Source organism: Rhea americana, unplaced genomic scaffold (genome assembly GCF_003343005.1).
Source record: "Rhea americana isolate MKP2758 unplaced genomic scaffold, rheAme1 scaffold_5, whole genome shotgun sequence".
NCBI classification, from domain to species: Eukaryota; Metazoa; Chordata; class Aves; order Rheiformes; family Rheidae; genus Rhea; species Rhea americana.
The window spans coordinates 7,566,125-7,589,800 of NW_028186645.1; the positions used below are offsets into that span (position 1 = coordinate 7,566,125).

The 23,676-nt window shown below is 37.3% G+C and overlaps 1 protein-coding gene across 1 annotated transcript in view; it reads left to right on the top strand.

Annotated features, from left to right (window-relative positions):
- TTC7B (tetratricopeptide repeat domain 7B) overlaps positions 1-23,676 on the top strand; it is a 128,043-nt gene that overhangs the window by 93,522 nt on the left and 10,845 nt on the right. The window contains exons 20-21 of the mRNA XM_085317638.1: positions 1,387-1,527; positions 7,057-7,259. Of these exons, the coding sequence (XP_085173764.1) occupies positions 1,387-1,527; positions 7,057-7,259 (344 nt within the window). The remainder of the gene's footprint in view (positions 1-1,386; positions 1,528-7,056; positions 7,260-23,676) is intronic.

Genomic DNA, 23,676 nt, shown 5'->3' on the forward strand with positions numbered 1-23,676 from the left:
GGAGATGAGGAGATTCCTTCCTTGTTAGTCCCTAGAAGTGACAGGCTGCTGTGTCATGCATTACAGAAATGGATGGCAGTCAAGAAACTGCTGTTTAACTAGTGCTCATTTATGTACCTCTGCTGGTATTTTTCTTGGAATAAGCTCCATGTTTTTCTCGCTTAGAMTTCCCTTTTATATTTCTCGGGAACTTAAGCTTTAAAGATAAGGTGCATAAAAGCTTGAGTAAATGTTTGGCTGTGGTGCAGTGTGGAGTTTGAGATATTTCATCAGCTGGTAGAAGAAGGCAAATATCATGGCCATATACTGTTTCAGATCCTCAAGGCAATTCTTTGTTCATAGTGATATATAAAATACAAATTTAAACACAGCTGAACATCATTGCTGATAATGCGCAGTGCTTTTTTGGTTTTATTCCTTTCCCTTCTTGTTCCCATCAGTTAAGGGAAACAAGACGCACACTTGTAAACAAACTCCCACTTCCCACTGGTCTGTGTGCTGGGATTTCCTTCTACTTCTCTAGTCTGCTGGTGTATCTTGTCACACTGATACTCAGATGACAAGAAAGAGTGTAGCTTAAAATRCTCAAAGTATTGATTAAAAAAAAAAAGGCTAAGTACTCTATCAGTTTTTGGATATCCAAAGTACAGTACTTATGTAAGCTTTTTCAATTCTAGTGCTTTGAAAAAGGCAGTATTTGCCAATGAGATTTTAATCTCACTTGTAAATGCTTCATTTTAGCAGAATTATACTTTTCATAGTATGCTTTGGAAGTATACTTTATGGAAGCGTGTTTTTTTTTTTTTTGCCATAAGGCATTTTAATTCAGCCTTCTTGATTAGCTAAGGTTTACATTCAGTGCAGTTTAATTGTGTATTTGTGATGGGGTATGTTGTGATTGTCTTGTATATTTTAGTTCTCTCTTTTATACTGTTATTAGTCTTAAAATAGTCCCTTAATTGCACTCTATGAAAAAACATAGCAATTACTAACATCAAAGTGCACGCAGCAAACTGAAGATTACAGTATACAATACCATCAGAAACCCATTTTTGGATCGTACATTACCATTAAAAGAGACGTTGAGTTTAACAGTGAGTATTTGTGGTGGCTACTGAAAACCATGTCAGGTACAGTTACCAGTGTTTGTTAATGTGTTTTAATACACAGTCTTTCAGACCAGTATAAAAGCTTTCATAACAGGGAAAATTAAATTGACATTTCAAAAGATTCCTCCAAAATAATACATTTAAATTAAATCTAGAGTAAAAAAAAAAAAAAATCTTCAAGCAAAAGCTCTTATGAAAAAGGTTAAGAGCAAATGTTTCATGTAGCATATATGGCATATATTCTTTCTCTGATAGTAATTTTTTATTATTTCTACAGGTTCAGTCCACGCCACGTCAATAGCAGCGTCCAGAGTGGAGCAAGCGTTATCTGAGGTTGCTTCATCTTTGCAAAGCAGTGCCCCCAAACAAGGTCCCCTGCATCCTTGGATGACTCTGGCTCAAATTTGGCTTCATGCAGGTACTGTGAAAGTAAATTCCTTCCTTCCTCTTTCCCCCTTTTTTTTACTCTCATTGTCCCTTCTCTTACTTGCTAGCCTAAGAACTTGCAGAAGTCTGYGTTTCATTGAGAATCTGTCATCACACATCAGATTAAACCTGGACATCTTAAGATGCATTCAAAATTCATCATTCTTCTACGTTTTCAAATACACTTTTTTAATTCAGAAAAAAGGCAATTGATGTGAATGGAGTTTGCTATTTATTTTATTTTGATCTAAAAGTTGTGTTTTCTTGTCATCAGATCAGACTTAAGTATTATGGAATTCATTAATTACATTAAGAACATACTGTGTTTGGTTCTTATGAAATAATTGTTACTTTTTTTCTCCCTCTTCAAAATACTGACATTAAGCTTTAACTGCTAAATAAATGTTAGGTCTTGAGATAGTGCGTATGACAGTTTGCTGTACAAAAAGTATCAATTTCTCGCATGATTAAAAAAAAGGGGGATAAATATATTATTTGTTTATATAGACTGAAAGAGACTGCGTTTTATTTATAGAAAGAGAATACATGTTTGTGGTGTCGTCTTACTATATTTCTAGTATATACAAGTATTTCTATTGTGGAAAAACAATAGCTAAAGCTGCTGCTATTACTTGGTAGTGCTGACTGGACTGGAAAGGTAYCTGTCTGAGGTGGTACGGTGCGCACAATATGCGTGATTCCTCATTCTCAAAAACTGGCTGTTTGCTTCTGTCCGTTTCAGGAATGCTGTTTTGGAAACTGAAGGAGATCTATGGCAGAGGCAAAAACAGAGTGGGCCCAAAATCTCTGCCGGGCCTCTGGAATGGCAAAGTCAAGTGCTGTTTTTTAGCTACTTGTGCAAAACTGTCACGACTCCAAAAGAGGAAATAATTTGTACCTATTACTCATCTCTATATTTTTCCTCATTAAGTGACTATTTCAGTGTTTATAATTGGCACAGAAAATATTTTTGTTTATTCTCTTTTGTGTATTTTGGAGCGTGTTTCTTGATGTGTTTTTGCTAATATAAAGGAGAGATACGTATAGTGGCACTGAGGCAAGTTGGGAAATGGAAAACACATTAGAGTTACTCGAGTGTGTAAGGTGTTTTATGTCAGATGAAGCCGTAGTTTGATAATGCAGCTGTCACTGGTTGAGTCATATCTTTCGTAGAACAAAGCAACACTGTGTCCCGTACCTTTAAAGAATTTAGTCTCTGAAGTACTTTGGGCAYCTTACTATTCCTAAGTTTAGATGATTTAATTCCAGTGGATAGAAAAAGATGTTTGTAAGATTATTGGRTAGAGTTACTGCAAGTAGAAAAGATTTATCGTTGAAAATAAACAACTCTCCAAGTGTGACAAAAAGAGTTCAGCATTTTAYTTTTGCGCAACCTGTCCATTGCAACTGTGATAATGAGCTGTTCAGTTCTCTCTCTTCCACCTTCATTACTGTGTAACACCCATCACCGTTTTTCTAAGTGTTGAGTGATTTTAAGTGAATTTGATATTGTTATGCTGCTTCTAGCCTCAAACTAATTGTATGTCAGAATCACAAGTGGCTAGTGCATAGAACTTTAATCAGAAAATGATGATCCATTGTATTCTTAAACAGCTTGAAATGTGCGTACTGCATTTGCTCTTAATATTTATGTCAGAAGGGTGTAATTAAGAAATCACTCAACATTTATTTGGTGTTGTAAGTATTTTTTCAKTATATTCACTCTACGGTGTGTAGTCATTATGCTTTTGCTAGAATCTTTAATATAAATGGCAACCATATGTTAAAATTCTCCAAGATACCAATGATCTGGTAAATCCTGCTGAGCTATCCGTTGGCAAGAGTTGTATCTTTTTTGTGAAGTGCTGGAGCACTGAACAAATAGTGAAGTAGATGAAYGGCAGAGCTCAGAGAGTTGTGATCAGTGGAACAAAGTCTAGTTGGAGGTCTGTAGCTAGTGGTGTCCCTCAGGATGAACACTAAGTCCAGTCCTGTTCAACTTACYCATTATGGATGAAGGGAAAGAATGCACCATCAGCAAGTCTGCTGATGATACAAAATTGGGAGGAGTGACTGAGGGCTATGCTACCACTCAGAGGGACCTCGGCAAACTGGAGAGACGGGCACAGAGGAACCTCGTGAAGTTCCCCTCTACTCAGTGCTAATGAGGCCACATCTGGAGTACTATGTCCAGTTCTGGGTTCCCCAATACAAGAGAGACATGGAGCTACCGGAGAGAGTCCAACGAAGGCCTACTAAGATGGTTAAGGGACTAGAGCATCTCATAGGAGGAAAGTCAGAGAGCTGGACCTGTTCAGCCTAGAGAGGAGAAGACTTGAGAGGAGAATCTTGTCAATGCATATAAGTATCTAAGGAAGGGTGTAAGGAAGATGGGACCAGACTYTCTTTATTGGTGCCCAGCGACAGGATGAGAGGCAACAGGCACAGACTGAAACACGGGAAGGTCCATCTGAATCTAAGAAAAAGCTTTTACTGTGAGTGTGACTGAGCACTGGAACAGGTTGCCCAGAGAGGTTGTAGAGTCTCCATCCTTGCAGATATTCAAAAGCCATCTGGACAAAATCCTGAGAAATGTGCTCTAGGTGACCCTGCTTGAGTAGGAGGTTGGACTAGATGATCTTCACAGGTGCCTTCCAACCTTAGCTGTTCTGTGGTTCTGTTCTGTGAATAAAACTTGTTCCAAGAAGCATAAAAGAGTAGGGTTTTTTTAAAGGTGTCTTCACCACTATAAATGGGTTACTTGCCTAGAGAACAGCCATAGAATTACTTAACACCTAACTTAYAGCACATGTTCTTTAAATAAAAGTGAAGATTTACCATTGAGAAATTGCTTCTTTTTTGAACCTCATGCCACATCTAACTGTTTGACTCTCTGTGCAGTTGGGTGGCATTTCCCTTCTTTTCTAGAAGGGGAAGAAAATCTTTAAGATGATTTAAGTAGCTCTTAAAAATTGAGAATTATTCCTCCTGTATTATTGAGACATAGCGATAGCTACATTATGAGAATAAGTTTTAATACACACTAAATTTAGTAATTATTTTTACCCAGACTGTAATATGTTACATAGAGAGGGAGAAAAAGAAAGAGAGAGAATGAATTAATACTTTTCCTTATGGATATGCACTGTCGTTCTAGCTGTCATCAGTGGTGAAGCTGTAAATGAGCATGGCATTCAGTCTAAAAAAAATTTTTGATTTTGAATATAGTAACTTTCAGGCCTTCATTTCTGGGCATAGAGTGTAGTGATGGAAATGTAGGCTTATTTTAAATATGAAAGAAAACCTACTTTYGTAATTCCTAATTCTTTGGTGGCATTTCACAATTGATTTGCTTGAAATAGACATACTTTTTTGGTTTTGCTTTGAAGTCATTTCTAGTTTAGTCAGATCTTGTAGTGCTCTGTGTTTTAAGGCATGTCCTTTGCCTTGTAGACACTGGATGAAATTCTCTCAGGATGAACAGTAGTCCTTCAGTTTTAGAAATTCTTCTGGAATAAACTCTTCGTGCTTAGCAGCTAGGCAGAAGTTCAACTGTGTATTTGTTCTTTCATAGTTTTTGCAAACTTCTCTGGAATTTATAGAAAACTACAGTACGGTCTGTTAGAGGTAGTATAAGTTCTGGTAGAGAAAAGGAGGAATGTTTTTTAAAATAACTCTATTTATACTACCCTTATAACAGAATTATTTTGTTTAAATTTACTACTTCTAGGAAGATCTTTTAATAACTGTCAAGTATGTTTTTTTTTTCTTTTTCAGTTAATAAGCAGGACAGCAAGATTTAATATCTGTTAGGATAAAATAAGACTACCTTTGTAGCTGTTCACCCTGTTGGCTTGAGTTGCAAGCCGTTACCACCATACTTGCTTTCCCTCGAGGAGCAGAGAAGTTCAGCTGCAGCCTGGTAACTCAGCCAGTCTGTRCTCACCTTCCAGTTTAGAACTCTAGTGGTAGCAGATTAAAAMAAAACAAAACAAAAAAAACCCCCAAAACTGAAGTAGGTGATGAGTTTCTGCTCATTATTTGCTAATAATGATTGCTTTTACCTAGTAGCTTTCACAGCCTAAGTTATTACGTCATTTAGTGTGCATCATCATCCACTTCTGCTTCCTTCTACCTTGCATTACAAGTTTAACCATGTGTCTCAAAAAATCCAAAAACAAAAAAAATAACCCAAAGTCTTTTTAGGATGGTGTTTGGTAGCTGATCTTTGTTTGTTGTACTTTAATCAGTCATGAGATGTGTGAATGATATTTTTTTCTGTCTTTTCATCAGCAGCTTGTGAGTGTGTATTAAAAAATTCATCAAGTCTGATGGTACTAGGGAACAGTAGAAAAAAAAAGCTGAAATTGTTAACATTAAAATAACCATGTATTTTATACTCACTAAAAGTCTTGTTTCTCACTGAGTAACATTGACCACATAGTGTGATCGTTTGTCCTTCATAATCTTTAATCTTTCTTTTCCTAGGCACTCCCCTCTACTTTTCCTTGCATGTTATTTGTTTTTTTCCTAATATTCTTTTGGAGGCAAAGTTTCATGCTGCTAACTTACAGAGTTACAGAGGAATCCAGATGTATGCCCCTTTTTCAAGAAACAAATTCCAAGTAATTTTTGTACTTTAGGTATAAAGATATCTCAAACTTTCCCGTGCGGTAGGGCAAATACATAGCAAAGTGATCGCTGGAATAGCCTGAGGTGTTTTTCTTCAAAAAGCAGTTTTATTGGTTTTCTAAAAATAAACTGCAATGATCCGTATGTSCACATGAACGTACCGTTTGTGCTTGGCAGAGGGAGTTCTGTCACCGAGCCGACCGAGGAGCTGAAAAGCACACTCTTGTGGTAAAAACATCTATGCTCCGATCAGGAGGATCAGATCACAGGAAGAAGTCAAATAAGAATGTCAAAATTCACACTTTCTGCTAGCTTAATTAGGAAATTTCTTTTTTTTCCCCTCATGAAATGCATTTATTTGTCTTTGTGGTGGTGCCCCCCCCCCCCCCCACGAAATAAGGAACTCTGAATCAGGCTTGCCATGTAAGGATGGTAGCAAGAGCAATTTTTGCTTTTTCCTTAATTGTTGATATGCAAGATTCAGACAAACACTTGATTAGCTCCCTTCTCTTACCTGCCATAAGAATCTCCATGTGCTGTTTTGTATTACTTTTTTTTCCCCCTCCCTAAATAATACTGGGATATATAAACACATAGGTTAAAAAAAAAATGCCGAACTACCTTTAACATGAATAACGAAAAGCTATTTCAGAATTTTCTGTTGTTTAGAACCGCCGTTGTAGAGGGTAGAATTCCTATTACATTTAGAAAAGTAACTTACGTAAGAGCAATTCATTACAAATAAATAATACAATAGTTTCTTGTAACTGCAAAATGCTTTTGCTTGAAATGAARCAATATATACAAATACAACAACTATTGGAACATATATTCATGATATGACAAAGCATTAAAAAAAATCGTTGGTCCTTACTCCTTCCTTCTGCAGCTGAAGTCTACATCGGGATTGGGAAGCCAGCTGAGGCCACAGCGTGTACCCAGGAAGCAGCTAATCTCTTTCCGATGTCGCACAATGTTCTCTACATGAGAGGTCAAGTGGCTGAACTTCGTGGAAATATCGATGAAGCCAAACGCTGGTATGAAGAGGCCTTATCTATTAGTCCTACCCATGTGAAGAGCATGCAGAGGCTGGTAAGTCTTGAGTCCATGTAAATAAGTATTCCTTACTACAGTCATGTAGGTGGAGACTACACTAATGAGTACACTGTCATACTGTGAAATCTTGAAGAACTTCATGTGGATACCCCATAGCTTACATGATTTGGATCTAAGCTATTCTTAGCAAATGGCTTCAAGAGCAGTCATCTTTTCTGTGGCTTCTGTGATTGTGCCAGTATGAGAAGGATCTGAAGCAGTATCGTAGGAGAGAAGTTAGAGATTGTAGAGGAAAGAACAGTCACTCTGGGTGCCTAATTCTAGACTAAAGGATGAATTATTTACATTGATAACCTTCATCATCATATATGATCTCTTGGCCTTTATGAAAAATAAGGACTCAGTCTTTTCCCTCAAAGCAGTATGTAGCGTTAAGTAGAAAGATGTCTCACACTGCCCCTAACTCAAATAAATAAATAAATAAAATCTGACTTTGGTTCCTGACCCACTGAATTTTGGTTACTCCAGCAATGATTGCCACTGCCTTTCACTTTGAACTATTGCAGGTGTATATTTCTCCATCCAGTGTTGTTGTTTGTGTCATGAATTCTTAGAAAATGTTGGCAGGTGAGTATGACAGGAATCACAAAATACATAGATGTTTCATTCATTTGATGTTTCCATATATATATTTAAAAAATCAATTCTTAAATAGTTTATTTAAAATTAAAACCTGTGCAGCACCTTTACCAGTTTCCTACAAAACTTAATGTAATAGATCATCACAGGTCATCTGTTTGATTATTTAAGTTATTACTATTGTACTGATAACTTTTTTTCTCTCCTTGCTGTGTTAGGAAATCTGCCTTTTTTATCCATTTTTTTTCTTTTTTCCCTGATAGAGCACAGCAGAACAGCTGCAATCAGCTTCTCATATCCATCTTTTTTTCAGAAGGAAAAGTTAGTTTCTGCCAAGGTGCTTATGAATTATTCAGGGAGATTTCTTGTGCATCCCTAAGGGGAATACATGAGACAAAAGATCAGCTAGGAAGACAGCACAGGGAAAGTTTTATGTTTCACCTTTTCAACTCTTCAAGATATTTGAGCCTATTGACAAATGCTCAGAGGTTCCTTTTTCTGAAGAAAGCAAGTAGGAGGCCTAAACTTGTSCAGTTCAATGAAAACAGTGTGCGCTCTTCGTGTGTGTGTGTGTATGAATGTCTGTACTGTTTTCTTCTGTTTACGTATTTATTTTAAAAATATGTGGTCTCAGAGGCAGATATGTTATAGTAACAACACCATGGAGGTACCAAACTCTGTAATAACAGCTGAAACATTAATTTGTGATATTTGTATTCACAGTACTGAGCTGCCCCTCAATTTATGAACCATATTTATGTGAAAAAATACCTTTTTTCTGTAATTAATTTGAAAATTTTAAAATTGTTATGGCTTTCTAGTAGTGCTTAGAAAGTAATGTAAAACACTACTATTTCAACATAGTAATTACCTTAGAGCTTAGGTTTATTTAGTAAATTTTAGTGAACTTTGTTATTTTGGCAAATAMCAAGTATAAGATATAATAACTTTGTATAAAATGAACAAAAGAGGAAAATACAAGATTTAAGGTTGGCCCAAAAAGTTGTAGCATCTAGCTGTTCTGATAAAATACTTGAAATAGTTACATTTGAAATAGTATTGAAAGGGTTTTTGTTTTGGTTGAATGTTAGAATGAGTGACATCTGATATTTAATTGAATCTGATGTTAAATTTACTGATGATAGCAATTCATAAATCYGGATTTTAGGACTCAGTTATTATGTATAATTGGCTATAGCAGAGAAGAGCAACAGCCAAATAGAGTAGCTAATGGACATTACCTGACTTAAATGACCATAAAATGTTTGTGKGTATATATATATGTATATATATGACCATTCGTCCTCTTTCTGGCAGAGCACTAATTCTCTTTCAAGTCCTACCAGCCTCATCTCAGCAAGTTGTTTCAGGATTGCGGTATTTCAATTCCAGTATATTAGGATGGAGAGCAGAATAGACCAGCTTTTATTAAAAGCCGTATTTTTCAGCTTTTAAAAATGATATTCTGCTATAGATCCATTTATATTATATGAAAATGTTAACATGAATCTAGTGACAAGAATGGAGTCTCTTTTAACAAAAAAATACAGCTGGAGTGCTGGCTTGAGAAGGGAATAAAGGAGTTAGTTAAGGAAAATTTAGGAATGCTTGTATTTTTCCATGGGAATATAGTTTCTGTGGGAATATTATCTTCTTGAGTTTTGAAGAGATACTCTATAACAGTGAAGCCAGCTTCCATTTCTTATGATTATTTATTTATTTATTTATTTATTTTACTTGTGTTTATGCCCAGGCACTTTGTGAGCTATTTTTTAAAGAGCCTTTATCTTTTCATGGAGTAGAAAGCAGTTTATGTCATTTGACTACTATAGTCAAAAGGTACAAATATAACTGAGTGATAAGAAGAATAATGTATGGCAACGCCTGCGCTGCAAGTGTCTGGTGAAGGGTGAAGGTGATGCTGAATCACAACCATGGGTCTAAACATGGAACAACTTAAGATCGGTGTGTTTTTGTTGGACCCTTTATATACCGTGCAAAAATCAAAGCTTTGGAGTGGAATCCTCCTGTTCAATTTCAGGTGAATTTGAATCAAAATACCACTTAATCCATTTAATTTGTGATAAAGTACAAGTTGTAGTTTGTATAACAACTGCAAAATGCGAAGTAAATATACTTAGTACTTGTAAAGATAAATCGGAGAGTGTTGTTAAATAACACCTTCACAGCATACTAGGGGTATTTATTTGCTGATCTGAAGGCTGAATCACAGGTTTGAGTCTTTCATGTTTGAAATACCCTGTGAGTGTCTGTGTGCGCCACATGAGTAGACAGGAAGCAGTAAGACGATGTGAGTGATGCAATGTATGTATGATTAGACAGCGACATGTCTAGGTTTCTCTACGATTTATCTGTGGTGCCCTTTTCAAGACTGAAAGATGCACTGGGATCTTCAGTAGTGAGACTTTGTAGGCCGTTTAACTGCTCTCTGTATTGATCACTTGTTACCAACAAGTYGTCTTCAGAGTTAGTTTTCTATTATGTAGAGCTGCACTCTTCATTTCATAAAGCAGTGTTTTAAGAGGGGTTGTTGTATGTTGGTACGCCATACTTCCATGTCAAAGAAGCTTATCAGCATTTTCTGTGGATCAGACAAAGAAACAGAAATATGASAGCTCAGACCCTTCTCCAAGGAGTTCCATGTATCTCAACTTTCAGAATGTTGTATTAGTCTTATTTTAATTGTTACTTCCATATGTGATGATATATTTGGGTATGCAAAAATGCATAATTGAAGTGTTATCTTACTAAACAGTCCCACTCTATCTCTATAAGAGACCTTTACTTTGTATCATTTAATCAATTTCTGTCAGCAGACTGTTTTCATCATGTCATTTGTAGAGATGTTGAGTGTCAGGAGGCTGGGAGAAACCATTTCAGAACTTCATTAGTACTTTCTTTCTGGATGATGTTTCCCAGTTATGATCACAGTCAGCTACTCATTGTTTGTGGTTGCCACATACAACAGGAACTTCCAAATAATACAGTTGCTAGGAAGCATTGGGCAGACCCTCCAGGGTAACTCCTGCAGGACTCAGCTTGTGTCAGGTTGGGCTTATTGGCTGTAGCTTAGCCTCGACTGTGCCAAACCTGAGCTAATTCTATTTGAATTCATCTATGTACAGCTAATTTGCACCCCCAAGGCAAAGAATCCATTTACAAGGAAATTTCAGCTGGCTCAGTCCAGAACCAATTAACGTATTCAAGGCTTAAACACCTTGTGCTCTGCACCATGCAAAAGCAAGTCACATGTTTTGGGAGCTCAACTGGTCACAAATTTATGCAGGCTGGAGTGCTTCAGGAGCAGAGCCAAAGTAGTGGCTCTTAATCAAATCCGAATCTAAACCATCTAGAGAAACCACTCACATATAATTGAGTTGATTGTGTTACTTTAAGCTCTGGCAGTCAGTTCACCAGTTTCTAGTACATATCTGACACTGATTATTTTATAGTGCTACCTTCAGAGAAGGGTTTTGAGGCTACAAAGACTTATGTGATTATATGTTGTTGTATATCCCCTGCCTAAATTTTTAGCAACTTCTTGACTAGCTAGGAAGATGATGATTTTGGAATATATTTGTGTATTTTCTGAGAATCATTATATAAAGAAAAGCACTTTCAGTTCTCGTTCTATCAAAGAAGAAGCTGCAGGAAAAACTGAACCCTCATCTTTTCATGCAGATCTATTAGGTGGTTAATTAAGGCATTTAGTTTGGAAGCAGCCACAGTACACGTTGCCTGTTGCCAAGTCGGTATTGATGGGGCAGAGGTGTATGCTGAAGTTTTTCTGGGGTGTGTATTGAATGAGAGGAGGAACTAGAGGCCTTATGGGAGCGGACTTGCAGAGAACTTTATAGGGGGAGGTGAAGCTCGGGATTGTGGAAGGGCTGAAGGTACATGGGAATTCTCTCTTCAAAATCAGACCACGTAAGCGGCTTCTCAAGCATGCATTACTACTCATCATGAGTAGTAATGATGATGTRGGTGAAAGAATGTATCTGTGCTGTTGAACTCCTTGATCCCAAGGACATTCATACTGTACCTCTCAACATGCCAAATGTGAGCCTGCATCAGTTAGGCTGTTGCACACTGACCCCACCCTGGTGTTACACATAGAGAGCTCAAGTGAAAAGCAGAGGCTGTTCTGACCGCTTATGAACTGCTCTTGGTTCTGAGTACTCCTTTTGTGCRCCCTCCAGTGCAAAATTCAGTAGATTAATTTTCGTGCTGAAAAGCAAAAGGCTTGCTTTCAGCTGAGACCAGTACCAAAAGATGTGTGGTTGCAGTTGCTGGTGGGAGACATCTCCCAGCTGAGACCTGAGTCTAAGAGCTGCTTCTGTTCTTTGTTCCAGTGCAGGTTAGCCAGTGGTTTAAACCACCTTATTGGCGTGTGTTCAAATGTTTGCTCATAGATGTGTCAACTGAGAGGCTGTTCGTGAAGTTACTCCATCGTTTCTTTGTTAGAAGATTGTTGCTGTGTAACCAAAAGATTAAAAGCACAAAAGCAACCTCATTTAAATAATTACTGAAGAAATGCATGAAGACTAGCGAGTTTAGTCTTGTAGCTTGAGCACTAGTATGCTTCCTACCATGACTTACTCGAAGCATCCTGCTTGTGGGAGTTTCTGCGTAAAGACGCGTGCGTTTGTCTCAAGTGCAGGTTCTACGTTGCGTTAATGTGACCCTGAAGATGTGCCCTTTGCAGAAGTCTCATCTATTATGTGAATGTACCTTTTATTCACTAACTGTTCAGATCTGTTTAAACACTTTGTTTCTCTAAAGTTTGTTTTTTTCATAAAACTGAATGGATTATTAATTATGCTGTTACCTCTAACTTATGCACTGATTTATTCCTTTTTAAAAGATGTAGCAAAGGGAAAAAAACAGGAGGGCTTAGTGATGGTATGAAAATTGGAGCAGTTAAGAGTGGTGGAAAATTTCTATTGACTAAGGAAATGATAATGATTAACAAGAGTTTGGAAAGAGCAGTTCTCTTGCATATTTGCATTAGCAGAGAAGTGCCTAAGACAACATGACACCAAATGGTGGGGAGCTGATCCATGAATAAAGGGCAGTTTGCTTAGCTATTTTTTTTCCCTATGTTCAACTAAACTTCTTGGCAAATTGAAGTGATTGGATTATACTGTTAAATTACGAAAGGTTTAGATTTTGTAGCAGAAACCTAGCTGCAGGGGTCAGTGTGTTTTTTGTTCCATATTCACTCCTACTCAGTCTCTTCTAAAATGCGTGTTATTTGACCAGCTGAATAACAGCAACTAGTTCTTTCAAAGAGAAATGTTATTAAAATTCTCTTTAGTTGCTTGCTCATCTAAATTTTCTTCATGTTGTTAATATTTATATCCATACATTCACTCAGGCATTTTTCATCTTGATCTGCCTTGTTCTAGGTCCTTTTTACTATTTGTCATTACTGTAATTTTCTCCAAGCCAGGGGTTTTATACCAACTTACTATGTGGCTAGACCCAACTGGTAGCAAGACGTCAAGAGTGAAGCAGTAACATGGCAGTATCAATTAAGTGTACCTCATATAGTCCAGTAACAACACTTTTGAACAAATGCAGTGTCCTTTTCTTGTTTTTGAGGGTTGTATAATGTATTTTCAGAAAAAAACGCAATGTGTTTTAAAGGTTTAAAATACTGAATTTCTTTGCGCTCAGAATTTCAAATCATGTGTTACCAAACCAAATGAAATTTAAAATTAAATTTGTGTTTAATGACTAGCTTGCAACATGATGACTCGCACTTCAATTGAATGTTATGTATACTTGATATATGGTCGTCACCTGTCTGATTTGGGCCGTAATGAATTTCTTTGAACAACTTTCTCCATTCTCCCTCCCCTTTTATCATCACCTCCAGATCTCTGCATTACTGCTGCCTTCCTGCTTCTGTCATTGTTTTCCACCCCTTAAAAAAAAATAATAAATCCAGTCTTTTATCTCCAGCGGTCAGAGTGCTGTTGTGGAAAGTAGCCGTTATTGATGGCAAAGAAGTGATGAAACAGGCCATCATTCAGTAGTGCCTGAAATGGCACTGAATATTTCAGTTGTTGTTCAGGAAACATATCTGTGTATTCTCTCTCAGCCGGAAAATCTCCTAGCTAATCTCAGCTCTTATATGGAATACTTTTTCCAACATCTGTAAATYGTTATGTTCTTAGATGTTAGTATTTTTTGAATATTAAGTAATTCTTCATAGCACTTGCCACTTAATCCTATCAATAGCTTAGCTTCTAGGACTAGAAAATTAAAACAGAGAGAATGAAATTACTTACCCAGTGTTACATGTATAGAAACAATAGAATCAGCAAGGTTGAAAGGGACCTCCAGAGAGACATGGAGCTACTGGAGAGAGTCCAGCATAGGGGTATGGAGATGATCAGAGGGCTGGAGCATCTGCCCTATGAGGAACGGCTGCGAGAGCTGGGCCTATTTAGCCTGGGGAAGAGAAGACTGAGGGGGGATCTTATCAATGGGTACAAGTACCTGAAGGGAGGGTGTCAAGGGGAYGGGACTAAACTCTTTTCAGTTGTCCCGTGTGACAGGACAAGAGGCAATGGGCAGAAATTGAAGCACAGGAAGTTCCGCCTGACCGTGAGGGGGAATTTCTTCCCAGTGAGAGWGACRGAGCACTGGCACAGGTTGCCCAGAGAGGTTGTGGAGTCTCCTTCTCTGGAGATATTCAAGGCCCGCCTGGATGCAACCCTGTCTAACATGCTCTAGGTGACCCTGCTTGAGCAGGGGGGTGGGACTAGGTGATCTCCAGAGGTCCTCTTTGTTGCTTGTTCATCTAAATTTTCTCCAGCCTCAACCATTCTGTGATTCCAGAAAAAAAATCAGGGACGTGCATATTTATAGGATTACGCATGTCCAATTTCACTGAGAGATACAAACTCAGGAATCCACTTACGGATTTTATATGCAATAGGAAATGAACTTTTAATTAAAAAAGAAAATCGCCTCCCTCTCCGTATGGATTGTACCCTTCAGAGGCATTAGAATCATTGTTTGGGATTTGTTGATATTCAGATATTGAGCATAATTCTTGCCCTTCCCTCTGTGCTTTTTGGGGAATTACTTATCCCCCCCCCACCCCCCGGAAAGAGAACAGTGTGTGTAGCAGTAGGGAGCCAGATTTTACCTGTGGGAAAAATGCTAGCAAGGCAGACTAGTGTAACAGAACAAAAATGTTGCTACTCTTAGAGCAGTAATTTGGGATATGGCCAGGCAGCCCTATGTCAGTAAAGTGCTGCGATGTGCTTTTAATGTTAAAGTTTTCCTTATTTAAGTAAAGAATAAAGCAGAAATGATAGAAGTTCTGGAAGAGTTTGTGTTTGATATATCCTGATATTCTTCATAGTCTGTTATATCCCTTTTCATGCGTACTCACTGTTGCTTTTTTTTTTTTTTTTTTTTTTTTTTTTTTTTTTTTTTTTTTTNCATGGATCCGGAAGATGCAACTTTTATTTTGCTCTGTGTGATTGCCTTTTGGTATGAGAATTGCTTTGTAAAACACTTTTTAAATAGGTTGCTCTGCTGTACTCTGCACTGGGCTAATTATGATTGTTTTGCTTCCCTGGGCATTTCTGTGCTCATTGAATTTATTGAAGTGCTACTTCATAGCTGGAGCTGAGAACTTCACAGCATTCAGAGCTGTGTGGCACCTGGTATGCATGGCTCTCTTGCCTATATGTAGTCTCTAAAGGCTTTTGCTTGCAGGCGACATCTGGCACCTAATCATTTATAATTAAATTTTGTGTAATTAATAAATATTTTTACAGTGTCTATTTTGGGGACAATATAAAGGATATAAAAAGGGCAGCTGAGAGCAGATAACCTCTACTCACTTTAAAAAGAGAATGAAATGATTATATTTTCTTCTTCCTGAGAAAAGCTCTGTTTTAGAATAGCTGTGTAGCTAAGAATGCATCAACTATAAGAAAAATATTTGTGACATGAAGTCAACTACCATGTTGTCTTTTTTTTTTTTTCTTGTGCTGCATAACTTTGCATACTGGAGAAATATATCTAAAAGCTGTCGTCAACTGTAATTTGAATGAGACAAAACATTTTATGTATTCAAACATGAATACATGACATAGCATTATTAATAAATGTGTGTGAAACAGTTGACTACATTGTTATAAGATACAGTCATCTGAGATTTTATTCTTCAGTCAAGTCTTCTATGTATTATTGTAAAGTTGCACAGAAGTTATCGATGCGTGTATTTTGCTATAAATCCCTTGCAGCTTTCGGGTGTATTTCTAGTTGGTTGATGAGATTACCTTTTTACCTGTATTTATTTTATATCCATCTGAGAGGCCTGGCTTGTTTAATGTGTGCTGTTTCCCAAGACAACAGATTGCTATTGAGGGGACCAGAGGTTACCTACCCAATTATAATGACCGGAGGCTATAAGAAATTGTTCTTAAGAATTGTGTTTTACCTTATGCTCCTGAAGGAGAAAGTGGCCTACCTTAATGCAAAACTAGAGCTCTAGAAACCATTGTCCCTCAGGAATTTTTTTTAAATATTTTCTTTTGCCACAGTTATGTCAAACAGCTGCATCCTGAAGATAAGTTGTCTACTCTGTCACAGAATTTCCTCTGCAAATATACAGTCTGGAACAGTCTTTTTATCTCTCTCTATCTCTCCAACTCATTTCAAATTTTATTTGAAGACCTCTTTTCCATTTACCAAAGCTTTACTATTCAGCTAGTCAGTAATGTAGCTAGCAGTTCTTTTCCTGCTCATGCTTTGCAGTTTAAAGATAAGTTGGGTCTTGCACTTTGGAGGGATTCAACCAAGTTATTATGTATGAAGAATATAGTACAATTCCTCCAAAATTAGTGKTTTTTTTGTTTGTTTTTTGTTTTAATATAGGCTATGTTTTCTGCTAACTGATTGGTTTTAGGTGGAGTTAAAGAATGGGTCTTTAAGTTTAAAGCTTAGATGTCAGGCTGTTTTTTCACTCAAATGGACCAACTAATAGAATAAAGCAATTATTTTGAGTTTTAAAACCATGGGGAAATCTGAAGTGTAATATTTTGTTTGATTCTGAGAGCTGTATTCCTTTATTAGGTTTGGTGGCTATCTTTCCATTTATATTACAGTGTATTTTCTGACAGACCCCAACAGATATTATCAAAAATACTTGATAAGTACTCTCCTTGAGAAACCTGCCACCTCCTGATTTCTCAGTAGAAAAACAGAGACATGTCTTAGACTGGCCACCTTGAGTGCTGCATTCTCTTTTCTCGCTAAAATGAAGCTACATTTTATCTGAATAAAACTAACTGCTGTCTTCTGTTACTAGAGTTAGCAAATGGGAGATGAAAATGGGCTTCCAGATAAAACCACTGTGGCTCTAATTCTGGACTGCAGGAGATGTTTACCAGACACCTTTGGATGGCCTCCCTCCGTGCCATAACTTTGTTGCAACCACATTTCATCAGCACATTCTTGGTACATACCTGCTAAGACTTTAGATTAAACAAGGTTTGGGCTCAGTGCCAAACCTTAGAAGTCTGCCAACCTTCTCCATTCCTATTTGCAAACGARTCATTTCCTTCTCAGCTAGTTCTTAACTCATTTTTATATTCTTACTGTGCTCCGTGCTATCTCTAGTTCAGTTTTTTTCCTGTGTGCCACTGTTCTGATACTTCACTGAAATCCAGTCAAATTTATTTGTACAATTTTTTTTTATTTGGCTGGAATTATCTAGCTAATTGAATACTGTGCCATACTAGCTTAGTGTCTAACCTGTGGTAAACATATATTATGTTTTTATTCTCCTTTTCCCCTACTGCCATACTGTTAAACATTCCTTCCTTCAGCATCTGTTCTAAGGCCTTGCATGTGATTGAGTGGTGAACATGTTAAGTTTCAAGTAGATTTTGCTCAGCAGTGTATATTATATATTCAGAAAGTGGGGAAACTGGGATACAGAGGTTGTGATTTACCGAGTGTTTACTGTGATACAAGCCTCCTGATTTCTGTTTCTGTGCATTATGTTCATAAGCGTCACTTTYAATTTCCATGCTTATTTTCTCTCGTCCATTTGATTCCTGAAGAAAATGATCCTCCCCATGAGGATTTGAAATGTATCAGTTGGTTGTGTAGGGCCCTTTTGGCAGCAGCATCAATATTCCTGCTGCCTGCTAAGGGTGTTCCAGGGGGTGTTTTTGTGGGGTTTTCCTTGTCAAGTGGTCAACAGACTAAGAATATTTCTTCTATGTGATATTTAAATGTAATACTCTGTCACTTATAGATCTCCTGCTTAAATGTAGAAGATCCAGGTGGCTATATCATTTATCAGTGGTTGGGGCCTTTTGTGATAGTTACTGCCTTTGCATGCGTATGTGGCAGCTTCTTGATAGCCATTTTGGTACACACCAAGTAAAATAAAGCCCTTGTTCCAAATTCACTGTAGAACTTTTAATACTTTTTAATAATACTTAAGTCATTTAGCTGCATCTCCCTTTCCCAAACTATTCTCCTTTCTGGAAGGTCTTGTCAGCGTTATCTTAGTTTCATTCCGTGAATGTAATTATTCCCAAGTCATTGCAACTGAGACATTTGGCTGGTTCTGGAGACTTTCCAAGTGGATAGCAAACTGTTTCAGAAATACCTGTGGCATCAGTACTTCTATTCCTATTTGATCTGGTTTTGAGAGCTCAGTCAAACTTAGCAGCATGTTGTAGTGATGTAGTTTTACAGGCAATAAAGGCAAATTACCTCCATAGATTGATCGATCTTATGTTACTAGGCATTATTGCTTGGCAGGAACTTCAAGAAAAGCCTACTTGTAGCCAGCAATAGACATGAAGTTATGGATATAGAGATCTGAAGGAAAAAAGATTACTGCTTTTGTTATAATAGGCTGATAATTTTTCTCAGGTGTTCAGGTCTGACACAGCCTCCTGTCTCTCAAATCAGACTTCTRTCTGGTCTTGGACAGAAAAGAGCTAAATCATCTTCGTGCTCTTGGAAGCTGGAAGATATTTATAGTTGGTGACCATGTGTAACGTGCTTACATATGGCTGCACRTATAGCATGCAGCTCATGCATGTTGGATGCAGAGGACCAGTATTATATATTACCTTTGGGAGTTAGGTTGTTTATTTGTTCTAATTATTGCCGTCATGTGCATCATATAGTTTTGAATAAGACTTCTTAGCCCAGCTTCTTCCTAAAGAGGGATGATATTCTTGGGGCAGGGTATCTCTTGGGTAACACTATGCAAACCACAACTCTRTGTGTCCACTCTGTGTTGAGTGAGAGGTGTACAAGAGGTGGCAGTTTAATAACGTGGCAGTTTTTAACTTTGTCAAAATGGATGTAAATATTTATTATTTTCCAGATGTTGAGGTTGAATATAGTTTTGTACTTGCATTGTTTTAAAATGCACTTACCAGAGTCTCTGGAAAGTAAGAAAGCTCTTCCAGCCTTTCTCCCCTAATCTCAGACCTGACACACAATGCAAGTATCTAGCTTTAAATAGAGCTTTTTCATGCAAATTTGAGAAACATTGCATTATAATAGATGCTGTTGTAGTGCTTTAAGGAAGTTGGTTTTCAAGGAATACCTCTGAATTGTTTTTTAAAGTTGCTTTTTGAAAACAGCTTTTCTTCTTTCTCAGGGACAGGCTTAGAACTTAAGGGAAAAGAGGTACTAGCAAAGCCCTGAGATGTTAAAATGAAGTGTACATACCCATATATCTTCACATAAAGCATTTGATCTTGAAGTTCTGCCTTATCTCCAGCCTTACAGCTACTGATCAGATGAACTGAGCAAAGCAGACCATTAGCAAAGCACCTTTTTGGCAGCAATGTGAAAACAAAAAACATTGTTCACACTCTGTTGAAAGTAAAGCACTGTGAGGACAGAATATGGCCCAAAGTGCTTGTGCAATATAGCTCAGTTTAATTAGGCCCATTAGGATGTGTACATCTGATGTTTTTTCTAAAAACTTTGAATTAGTAGCATTCATTAGTGCAGTTATTAATGTTCTTTTTACACATGGAACTGAAACATTAATTTCAGATATAATTTTTTTCCAGGTTGTGATTCATTGATTATTGTTTTTAATCAGTGGGGCCAGTGAAATGATTTGTTGCTGCTCTGTGTGGTCAGTCTCCTGCAGGCACTGCTGATAGACTGTTTGTAGGACATTGAACTTTCTTCTTATGACTGGTTTCCTTAGGAAGTCAGATTTATCAAATCACTATTGTTTGTGTATTTTTGTTGTAACTTCTCGTTAGCAAATTTCATCTGCGTAGTAGAAGAAAGGACYTTAAAAAATTAATCTAGTGCAGGTTTTATGAAAATAGAGACAAGAGGAAGGACCACCAAAACTGCTTCATGATTTCAAGTATTTTATTAGACATCAACAAGTCCACAAKAGAGAGAATTTACAGATATTCAGCTGTAGGAATATGAGACAAAATCATTAGAAAACAAAAACAGGCTTCTTGAGGATCATTGCTCCTGGAGCTAAGTGTTAAGTTAGCTTTTAAAAATGATTCAAGAACATAGTGTAATGTGTTCTGCTACGTTAGGTTAGTTAGCTAAATGACTTGGTAGCATAACATGTATTTACACAAAATAATCCACCRTGAGTGTTAGAAAGCAGAAGTAGAATGTTGGACCTTACCAGTGAAGGATCGTAGAAGTAAAAAAAAATAAAAGAACGTATACACTCAATATTTCTTTAGAATACAYTCAGCATGAAAATAGTATCCAAGCTCTATATCTAGATGGACAAGGGTTTTGTTAGGTAGCTCTTCAGAAAAATACTCATCTTCCAGAAGAAGATATCTGACCTACTAAAAGAGAGAGCTACTTTTACCTTGGTTTCCAAATTAAAGTTTCTCTGCTGGGAAGTGTTTTTTTTTTTTTTTTTTTTTTTTTTTTTTTTTTTTTTTTTTTTTTTTTTTTTTTTTTNTTTTTTTTAAGATTATTTTTAATTATAGAGACTTTTTTTTTTTCTTTTTTTAATAAGAGACTTTTTTTTTAAGATTATTTTTAATTATAGAGACTTTTTTTAAAAAACAAAACCCTTTATATGCTAATTGAGGGRGCTGGTAATACACTAAAGCAGATATTGTCAAGTAGTTACAAATGTGCAAAAGATGAATAAGCAGATCTCTAGCAGCTGCAGAGCCATTTCAATTTCTGATTTTTTATTTTATTTTTCAGCCCTTATGGTCTATGTTACGGTTTATCCTGACAGCTGACAATAGCTTCTTTGGGATTCTGTCTGGTTTTTAATTTATGACCATTTGAGAAAGTCATAGCCACAATGACTTCAGAACAGATGGTGTTATGAGGGTCACAGACCTGAAGATTTACCAGAGGGCTATGAAGTGCTATGACACTAATGCAGCGTGTGATGATGCTTTATCACATTAATTGAATGCCTAGCCAGAAGTTGGTAGGTTACAGTTGCCAGAAATAACTGTTCTTGATGTAAAGTCTAAAAGAGTATGAAATGCTCTCAGATCTATTAAAGTTTGCATCAAGCAGCCTGTGATACTTGTGATTAAAATAAATGGTGCAGCTTTATCCTGGACATCCCAAAGTCATTTGCTGCGGAATCAAACCACAAGCTTCCTAAAATTTTAGGAAGTCTTATTAGTAGGTGCGGTCTTTCTACTGCGTGCATTTCATTCAGTTTAGTGCAACATTTACATCTGAATGTTTTCCCTAAGATAAAATCCATGTGTTTAGCAGAGTAGTTGGTAGGAAATGTTCATATTCACGCCACACTCAGCAGCTGCCTAAGCTATGTTCCAGAATTCCCACCTTCCCCCCAGCCCACACTGTTGCTGTATCTCGTGTCCTGAAGAGTGGAAGCTGCCGCTCTGAATTTCAGCTCTTCGCTCAATGAGCCTTGACTTCTCAGCTTGCTTACTCTGATCAAATCCTAGCTTTATGTGGGAGTGCCTTTTCTGGCCTCCTTGTGCTCGTCCTGCAAATGTGCTCCAGTGATCTAGAAAAGTGACTCAAATGGACAAGATTCTGCTACCCTTGGRAGCAGGATTCAAATCTTTTCCAAGGCCTGTCAGCTGGCGGTAACAAACSAAAGGAAAGGAATGAGGGAGAAAAGGTGCTCAGAATTGCACCAGTTTTCTGAGCAGATTCTAGCCTAATGCGCTAACGTGCACTGTTCAGAAAATGGATTTCACTAGCCTTAAAATAACTGCAGCAGTACTACGTCAATCAGTGTGGTGATGGAAAAACATTTGTAAAAAGTCCATAACCATGTAAACTAGTATTTTGCCTGCTTTGAACAGAAATGAGATATTTATCGCGAATGGCAAAGGCAACATTGGTAGTGGAAATGAAAGTATGCAAATAGAGGTAACTGCAGATCTTAAAGCACTCAGTAGAAGAGGGGTGCGGAGGAGTTGACCAGAATTCTTTAAGAACTGGTAGATGAAATAACAAATCATTATTCCAGAAATACTTAATGAAACGTAAGCTAACACAAGATTGCGGAAAAGTAAATATACTTCATATATTTGGGGAAAACAGTTAAAGGAGCAAGGTTTCATTAAAAGCATAATTTGGCAGACTCTTTAGGCCTTGGGTAGTAGAAGTGCAATGTCACTCACAAATATAAAGTACGAGAGTAAGAACAGGGGGGTGGAAATGATGGGAGGACGAAGAGCTGGGAGTCCTGGTTGATCTGACTGCAAGAGCTGCATTTCCACTGTTCCCGAGTCAGCTGAACCCAACCTGGGACATCAACTTTTGTGTGCCTTTTTTTTTTTTTTTTTTTTTTTTTCCCTCCTTCCCTTATGGAAGGTGATACTGTTCATGCCACACTGTGGTCACATCACGTTCCCTAGGTATGGAGGCTGCCATGCCCAGCAAAATGGGACGAGGCTGACCAACAGCGCGGGTTTCACTTGGGTGCCCTCCCGGGCTGGCCCAGTGAGTCCCTTGTGCCCGAGTAATGTAGCTGGCTGACAAAACTGGGCTGGAGCTTGCGTCCGGGTTGTTGCACACAGTGAGTGCTTAACTGATAACTGAACTGTAGCGGTGGAAAGCCTTCAAAGTGTTGCCTGTGGGGAATGGGAACGTTTACAAGGACCTTTGCTTTATCTGAAAAAGCATCAACAATAAATGTATGCTCCATGTAAATACATGAGACAAATTAGCATCATGAAAGTAAAGCAAGGTGACATTTGCACTACAGCAAACAAAAATAATGCAGCTAGGAAAAACATTGGGAAGATGATTTGATTCCCAGAATTAAAGTCTAAACAGTATAGAACTTTGTGGGTTTTTTAGAAGAAATTCTACGCTGAGCTTGTCTGTAACAACGAGGAGTAAAATGAATGGCTTAAGAGGTCTTTTCTGATCTAGTATTAATTAAATCAAAAATATTTTATTGTGGGCAAATTTTAAATAAAAAATGAACAATAATCCACAAAGATTTACGAGGAGACTTATGAAAAAGCCTGAGAGGTTCATATGGATTTGAACTATTAAAGGCAAGTGATACTGAACCTATATTTGTTTGCTTCCAGATCAATAGTAGAAAAAGCTGATTTGTTGAAGTGTGTGTATTTTTTTGCTTTACTTTTACTGTTTATTCCTCAGAATACTTCTATTTGGGGTTTCTCTCTTTAATTGTCCAGTACTGGTTTTCTTAGGTTTTAGAAGGTATTTTCTTTGAGTATATTCAATTTCTTCATGTTTTGTTTAAGATAAATCAATATACCAGGGTAGTTTTGTGGGATTTTTTTGTTTTGTTTTC